The sequence below is a fragment of the Odontomachus brunneus genome, unplaced genomic scaffold, assembly GCF_010583005.1.
Source record: "Odontomachus brunneus isolate Ranch 3 - 2012 unplaced genomic scaffold, Obru_v1 Obru_scaffold_136, whole genome shotgun sequence".
In the NCBI taxonomy this organism is placed as follows: Eukaryota; Metazoa; Arthropoda; class Insecta; order Hymenoptera; family Formicidae; genus Odontomachus; species Odontomachus brunneus.
Window position 1 is genome coordinate 505,739 of NW_022639586.1, and position 8,812 is coordinate 514,550.

Genomic DNA, 8,812 nt, shown 5'->3' on the forward strand with positions numbered 1-8,812 from the left:
CAAGCGTCTCGAAACGCATAGCTATGCCACTTTTGATACGGTTCCGCCTGGCCAAGGACCTCTCGACCCTGTCTCGGGTCGGAGCCAAGGTACAGCTCTGGGGGTCGTTGCTATAGACCAGCTGGCAGAGACCTTTCGCTTTGGAGGCTTTCAAGGTGTGCACGTGCACATTCACCCGGCACGCTCGCCTCACGGACGCGAACCTTGACGCGTCGGCGTGATACCGCATAAACGCGCGCGCCCGTGCGCTGTGCAACGCCGAGCTCTATCGAAATCGGAAGACGCGCCGCCGGCCCGTCGTCTTCCGCATGCCTGGCCAATGAAAAGTGTCGGATACTCTGACGTTTCCCACAACTAACCCATCTAATTTTATTTATGTCTCGGCGACTCCCTCGCCCGAGCAGAGAATCTAATGCGAGAGAAAGGTAGGGGGGGAGAAGGGAGGGAGGGAGTTAGAGAGAGAGAGAGAACGGGCGAGCGAGCGATGTGAAGTTTTAATGACGAGTAAACAGGGGTGAGCAGCGGGAAAAACGCACGCGAAATTATAATACAGCGCGCGCGAGCGACTAAAGAGAAAACGGAATAACGCGGCGGCGAAATCGATAGGAGGGGACGGCGCGATTAGTTCAATTTAGCTCGGACAAAAAGAGAAGTATATTTTTCTGCACGCTTTGCAGTATCGAGTCGAGCGCACGCGTCCGCATTCGGAACGCGTGGCGCATTCAAAGAGCGGTTTTAAAGCGAATAAAAATGCGCCCGACGCGCGCTGCGACGCCCGGTAAAAATCGCGCGCCTCGAAGGTGAACGTAATTATAGATCAAGAGTGCCTGTAATTGATCGATGGGCCGGATTAGCATATAAATCAACGTATAGTGAATCGTAGAAAGCCGGCAGATCGATAATCATTAGTTGGCGCGTGGAAAAAGTGCTTAAGTGTCTAACGGTCGATCGCGCGCCGCGCGAGAAATCATTCTTGCTGGGACGGTTCCTACTCGCGCCGGCGATAACGATCGGAGAAAGAAGAGAATTGGCAATAACGACGCGCGGCGCATACAGAAAAGGAGAAGGAAAAAAAGAAAAAGAGAGAAAAGCGCCGCCTCGCTGGCAGGCTAGAAAGACACATCGGCCGTGCGCGAGAATGCGCCAATGGAAATGTACGCGTGCCGATACGCCCAGCTCGTGTATCAAGGGGAATGCGAAACGCATTCGCGTTTCCCTCGGATACAAAATTCGCGAATTTTGGTGTACGAATAAATCTGATTACCGGAAGAGCGTAACGCCGCATAATTGCTACGCATGAATACCGAACTCCGTTCTTCCTCTCTCGCTCCCTCTCTCGCTCTCTCCCTCTCACGCTCCTCCACTCCTTTCTGCCATGCCATTCTGCCGCTTTTTTCACGCGATTTTCACATGCATAATGCACGAGCGAACGAAATATAACACGTCGCGATCGGAACAGTTTGCCGTGACGGCGCTCGTGAAAGAGGGCAATTAAAATGCAATATAATCGGGCCGTAAAGTAACTCGATGCGCGCGCTCGTCACCCTATACCTCCACTTTCCTTCCCCGCTTCCCTTATCCGCCGTTAGACCGGTGCCCGTTGTCCAAGTAATGAAAGTGCATCGGTCATTACGCGCGCGGAATACCACCGGCGGACGTGAACGTGCACGAGACGGAGCGATCGAGGTCCACGCGGAACTGCATTATTTATAATGCGGGCGCGCGCAATAAGGACGCCGCGATACGCATTATTGCATCCGGCTACGCGCCGTTACACATTATGATAAGTAAGATCACAACGCGACGACGCGACTGATCCGCAACGCGGACGCGTTTGTTTCGATGGATTAGCCCATAGAACCATAGACCATAGAAGGAGGAGGGCGTACTAGGTGGCGGTGGGACGCCATGCGTTCGAGATCTGCGTATCTTTTTCATTCCAGAGAGTTTTGCTAGGCCGGGACTCGAACCCGGGTATTTCGCTTGCCAGGCGACTGCTCTAAACCACTGAGCTACACTGAGAGAAAAATTATCTTAAAATTAATAAATATTTCCTTGGTGGGTGCTATTAACATATTTACTTAAATCTATATTCTCTTTACTTAAATCAAATATTGTTTATTTAAATCAAGTAAACAATATTTGATTTAAGTAAAGAGAATGTAGATTTAAGTAAATATGTTAATGGCACCCACCAAGGAAATATTTGTTGATTTTAAGATAATTTTTCTCTCAGTATACCTGACGCTCCACGCTCACGATACTCTCCCCTTTCTAGATAACGCTCAGAGATTTCGGATGGATTAGCGGCGCCTACGCTCGTAAAACGGCACGCCGAGCAGTTCGTTAGTCACTAAAATCGCGCGTCTTGTCGACTTGTCGCGATTGTCGCGCGGTCGAGTCGTAAATTCTGAAATGAAACGGTCGGGAACGATTGATCGATATTATTTACATTGTGCGCCGAGTGTCGGAAGCGTTTCGTACGACGTGAAGAAATTATCTCGACGAGGAAAAGCGAAATAAAGATATCCGCGTTAATATACGCCGCTGTTTCATCGCTCGAATTTCGGACGGTGGAGTATCGAATTCCTCGGCGATAAAATTTTCATCTGCCATTACGTTACTGCCATTACGATGACGTACTAACGTCAGCGGTGTGGCGCAATACGATATCACACCGTGCACATTTAACGCGGTAATAGCAGTCGCGCGAGCATCATTACTTCCGTTACGGTCAGAACGGTTTATTAAGTTCCACGCGTGGATTGATAATGTCGACGAAAAAAAAAAAGGAGAGAGAGAAACAAACTACCGTCACTACACGGCAGCGCGATAAACACGTAGTAACAATGCTCTTAAAAAAAGAAAATAAAAAAAGCAGCTCTTGTAAATTACAGTCTCGCGTGATAGAATTAATTCACGATTGTCACGCAAGTCGCGCGCGTATCCCTTCGTTCCCCGAATATCTTTCCGCAGCATCGTCGCGATACGGCACGACGAAATTCGATATTATCCTGCCAATTACTCGTGCGATCAGGTTCCTTCCGTAATACACGATAAAGATAAACCAGGGCAATTTTAGCGCGCAAGCCAGATCGACCCTCTCGAACTTCCTCCACGGCGTATTCGTCGCCGTTCTCCGTCTTCGTGCGAAACGTCCTGGAGAGCTCGTGTCCGAGAAATGCCCGAGAGTGTGTATAGGAGCGTGTGGTGTAACGTCCTCTAGCTGGTCCAAGAATCCAATAACTGGAAAACGCATTGGAGCGTACGCTCCTCGAAGACTACTCGAGCTGGCGTTTCCTCTGCGTACCGATTCGCGACGAATATTACGAGGAGGAGCGCGAGGCCCGTTCTCTTACTTCCACGGACATCGTATCCGCGATGGAGCAGATAGAAAAGCAGGTCGGTGGAAAAGGAGCAATCGGACGATTCCAAACTACGCGAAAGGGGGGAAACACAGTTTTGCGTCGTTGGTATATACTCACCGGCACAGGAAGTCTCGCTCGCCGAGGCAGAGCTCGAGGCAGTGCTGCCGCGAGGAGGCGGTCATGGTCCTGCGTGCGTGACCCTGAAGGCGGTGTCCCTGCACTCTATCGATGCACCAAGCGCGCTCGCAGGGCTTCACCGCCAGGCAGCTCTTCTGGGCGTAGATCGTGAACACGGGAAACTGGGACTGCGACAGCGCGCCTGAAACGCACGATCCTCTTATTAATTGCGAAATCACTCGGCGATTCTCGGCGATGTAAGGTCGCGAACAGAATTTATCCCTCTATCAATCGCTATTTCCGACATATTATAACTCCATTTCTCTTCAGTACAGCGCGGTGTGGTGCATTCAATTTTTTAATTATATATGAAATTTTAATTGAGCGTACACAGGACGTTCGCGTCATTTGTCCACGGGGGGACATCTTTTTATTCGCACGGGAATGAGCAGCGACGGGAGGTCTTTCAGCGACAATAGCCGGGGAGAATTTCACGCCACTGTATGATAAAATTCATTTCAGAATCTTTCAGATATGAGTTGTCAACGTCACGCTGTAAATGGCTGCAGACGTGCAGACAAGTAGCGTGTACGAGCGCGCCAAACGCAATGCATCCGTATCTACTTGGCAGCATCACGCAGAAGTAGACGCAGACGTCTGGCCTGTTTGTACGCGATATCTCGTGACGCGTCTCTGATTATTTATTTAAAAATGCGGATTCGGAAAGTAATTTTATCATGCACAATAGAAGCTGAATTTCTCTCTCTAATTTTTGCAAAAATTTCAAAATGAATGAAAATAATAATGGGAGGTATGTTGAAAAATATGGAATTTTTCGCAAAGCCAAGAGTGCACAAATACTTGAAATATCATAAAACTCCTACATTGATACATTCTGTCATATAATATATTACGGTTTGAAAAATATTTGTTCATATTAATCGTGTAGTTAGTTCCGAAAAATAATTTTCCAAACTCTAAACGATGCGAGAAAGTATTTTATGGAGGAAATTCGTGTCTCTTATTTTTCAATAATTTAATTATTCAAGGCACATTAAAAAATTGTTGAGGGTCCTTTCAAACTGTTATATATTCCCTAGCCAGTTAAAAATTCGCGGACACATGCGGGAACGTCGTTTTGTTGATTTTATTTCGATACCGCGTTTCATATAGCCCGCTGGTAAAGTGGAGTGCACTGTTATGTCACTCACGCGTTCTATGTGTACGCGATTTCGGTATTCTATAGTTGTCGGCTTCGGCTATGTAATTTTGATAGATCAGCGCGTTTATCATTCGTCGCCGCGACTACCATGTTCTTCGTTGGTTATTGGCCCGCGTCACGATAAGCGACGAAGTAGGCACTCCACCCACGTCTCGTCATACGTCATCCGCTCTTTGCTAAATCGTAATTAATCTCCGCTGTGTGACGGCAGCTTCGATCGTGACTCGCGGAAAACTTGCCTCAAGTTTATCCGTGGGGAAGAGAGGCCGCAGCGAAGAAGCGATAAGGGATGAAAAATAGCATAATAATAATAATAATAATATTCGAGCGCGGGAAATATTACGTCGAGATATCCCAAGGATATCCTCCAGCGTCACGCGTGCGATTTTCGCGCCGATGGTGCGCGCGTATGCGTGCGAATTAATCGCGAGGGGGGCGTGTGATTCCCCTGACGCTTTTGACACGGGCGACGTAAGTTAGCGGATAAACAATTAGAAGACACGTTCTGCAGTGAACGGCAAAGGTGTGGAGGCTGCGTGGCTCAAACGAGACGACATAATGAGATATCGCGATAACGAACAACACCCCGAGAAGTAGCAGAGAGGAGAAGAATTTCTGAAGCGGGACGGGTCGAAGCGTCGGCACGTCGATCTCTCAAAGAGGCGCTAAAGATATTCAATTACCCGCCATCAGCGGGTCACGCCTTGCGAGACCGTGCGCGAGAGCTAATGCCGTTTTTAACGGCGACCGAGAGAAATTGTGGTCGGGCCTCCGCGGCCACGGGGATAGGTGAATTCTTCGCTAGCGGTCAACCGCGTTCGAATTACCCGTGAAACTTCAAATTGTAGGAAGACGTTACTTATTGTAGAACGAGGCGCATAAATGGCATTATAGTCATCAATGCCCACTTCCGGGAGCGCGCACGCACAGGACATAAGGTACTTCTTACTTCTCATATAACACTATCGCGTTATGTGATAATGGAGTATCGTCGAGCCCTAAGTACTTCGTAGCTACGTACGTAACTTCATTGGAAGTGCTTTGTTTAACTTGGTGTCCACTCATCTACGCTCCCTTCCTCTGCTCCTGCTCTCCGCCGTGCCCTCATCCCCCTAACTATCCTCTCCGACATCTTTCTTTCGCCCCGTTCGCGAATCGAAATCCGCTTAGGTAAGGGAAAATAAGAGACACGGAGATACGTGAGAGGGAAAAGGTCGGGAGATAAGGAGGACAGGATAATAACGGCGAGCGATGGTGGTTAAAAGAGCAAAAGGACTCTCCCAACCCCTCTCTGTCTCACACACATACACACACACACCCTCTCTGAGCGCATGTATTAACCGCGGACCCTCACGCTCCGAGATATGATTTGTGACCTCTGTCCGGGGCCAATTAGGAAAGCGTGAAATCGTTATTTCGATCGGCACGGAGCGCAATTTACCGATTACGCACGGCGCGGCGTGTGCGTGAAACATCGCCGGAACAAGCATACTCTCTCTCTTTCTCCCTTCCTCTGTCTTTTTCTCTGCAACGATCAATTCCGTCGTTTCACGTAAAACGCGCATTTGTTAGCTATATCCGGTCCGCGGAAAGGTGAATTATCAGGAGAGGAGGGGCAAGGGTGTGCCACGCTGCTATCCATCGGCGGTATCGCGTTCCCTGTTTTTCACCGTTCGTTTAACCACTTAGCTTCCACATCGCTCATTTCGCGCATGAAAAATATACGTGGTACGCGTGCGTGCTTGTGTGTGTGTGTGTGTGTGAGCGCGACGCGCGTACCGTACGTATGGCCTTGCGCCTTGAGAGAAATGGGCATCTGCCAGCTCACGCATAAACTCGCCGCCGACCGTTAATCGAGATTCAAAATGCAGGAGTTAATGCAAAGTGAGCATTTACAGGCCGTGCGTGCGCAAATAACAGAAACGCGAGGATATACCGTTATCGCAATCTTCGCGCCGCGTCGCGCCGGCACAATCTTAACGAAGACTGCAAAATGCACTTGTCACGAGGCACCGATGAGACGTGACCACGGTCTCAGATGCTGTCACGAGCTCAGATACTGATATTCCGCGAACATGACATTCTTCTGACGGTGAGGAAACGAATAAAAAAAAGCACTATTCTCTCTAGTGCTGCGAAATGACTCGTCGACAGATACCAGCGACTGTCGACACGCCGACACTCGCAAATTACAGACTTACACTTGGCAACTTTTGTCACCGTTGATAATCATAATTTATAGTCTCCGGCTTCTTAGATTCGACGTGGACACCGTCGACAGGGACAAAACGTCTTGATAACACGTCGCGGCACGAAGCTACGTTTCATTCGCTCGACGAGTCTCTCTTTCTCTCATTCTTTCTCTCTGCCTGTTTCTCTTCTCGCCACATCTTGTATTCCTATCATAAATACTCGAAACGCGTCCCGCGACTCGCCGTCGTAGTAAGGCGGCGAGGGAAGAAGGAGCAAAGAAAATCTCCACACGCGGCTTGTCACGATGTCGCGAGGCACGAGAAATGGTCGGGGCGCATCTGCAACGGAGTGGTGTGCACGTGGATACGATGCCGTGTGCGCGACACGGTGTGGCGCGGCGCGGCGCGGCTATCCCACGAAATGACGTACGTAAAGCGTCCTCCGTACCTACCGGAGCACCGCGAGGAACAGTTCGATTTCTGATATACGAGGCACATTTAGATACGATTCGAGCTCAAGTGGCATCGGCTACGACGTTGCCCGTCGGCGCGCCGAGTCTCTGATGTATAATCTCGAATCCAGCTCGTGCCCGCCTCTCTCTCTCTCCCTCCCCTCCCTCCCTCCCTCTCTCTGTCTCTCTTCCCGCGATATCCCTTTTCCCCGCGTGCTCCAACAAAGGCAATAAGATTCCTTTTCTACGTGCGGCTAGAAGAGAGTCTCAGCGATCTACAGCGGTGAATGTCACTGTGCGCGCGCTGCGAAAACCTGTTCGCCGATCATTTTGCCTCAGGTGGTACGATGAAATCGTAAATAAGTGGAAGTAAGCTACACCCTATTGGTTCCGCATTGCCGTTAACGCTTTTTTAAACGTGTTTATCAATCCAGCTTCCACCGGCGAGTTCCGAGCAACGGACGATATTCGCGACAGCGATGTGCAAAAGCTCACCCCGCCGAGTTGTCTCGTGACGCTCTTATCGAGATAATACCGTCACCCAGCGAATCGAGCGAGTTACGATGGAGACGTCGCCGCGCGCGCGAGCTGTAAAACATGTCGGGGTTTAAATCTCATTCGGAGATCTCCCTTCGTTACGAGTTTCGCATAACTAGACGGTTACGTTATAACGGCGAACAAATTGCATCTTAAATTAAACGTGCGCTCACCTGGCCGACTTTCATTCACTTCTTGCGTGGCCAGCGCGCGAACGCTTACTTGTATGCCCGATCGCTACTATACTTTCTCCGCTGTGCGAGTTTTTAACCTTAACCTCAAGCCGCTCTTCCCCACCTTTCCGCGCCATTCACCCGCAATTACGTTGCGAGTATTTCTCTCGGGTTCTTGTGCGCGTGGTGTTGTTCATTATCTGAATACCGCCCCAACCCGAGTCAAAATTTTGATCCTACTTTCGACCTCGATATTCCATTTAACACCTACTTTAGTATTTTGCAGTCTACGTCAAAGTCTCTCTCAATTCTATTTAACCTACAGCTTTATCGAGAGATCCTCTTTAGAACCTACAAGTGGCATTCCGTACGTTTTTTGCCATTCAGAGACGCCAAGTAGGACTTTAGTTTCCACATGTACGTTAAGTACACACATACACTGGTTCTTCCGAATGCACAGGCATTGGGAAGTTCAAGTCAAAAGTAGGGCAAAAATTTCGACCCGGAAAGCTCGACGATTAATTTTCATTGCCAAAACATTTCCTTCCTTTTTTACAGAAGGATTAAAACATTTGCGTCCGTAGAAAATCTGCAGAAGATAATCCATAGAAATCCTCGCAGAGTTGAAATGTGATTGAACGCGTACTCTCGGGGTTTGCGACTTCAAGAGAAGAGAGAGACAGACAGACAGACACATAGGCAGACAGACAGACAGACAAACAGAGAGAGAGAGAGAGAGAGAGAGAGGGGG

At 49.1% G+C, this 8,812-nt stretch overlaps 3 protein-coding genes across 7 annotated transcripts in view; 2 read left to right on the top strand and 1 right to left on the bottom strand.

Moving 5' to 3' along the window:
* LOC116850194 (autophagy-related protein 16-1) overlaps positions 1–8,812 on the top strand; it is a 510,030-nt gene that overhangs the window by 265,441 nt on the left and 235,777 nt on the right. The gene's annotated exons all lie outside the window — the stretch shown is intronic.
* The window catches only part of LOC116850198, a 143,964-nt gene that overhangs the window by 81,678 nt on the left and 53,474 nt on the right, over positions 1–8,812 (top strand). The window lies entirely within an intron of this gene.
* Positions 1–8,812, bottom strand: part of LOC116850193 — a 240,188-nt gene that overhangs the window by 65,053 nt on the left and 166,323 nt on the right. For all 4 annotated transcript variants that reach the window (XM_032828175.1, XM_032828176.1, XM_032828174.1 and 1 more), the window contains one exon: positions 3,486–3,687. In XM_032828175.1, coding sequence (XP_032684066.1) covers positions 3,486–3,687 — 202 coding nt within the window. The remainder of the gene's footprint in view (positions 1–3,485; positions 3,688–8,812) is intronic.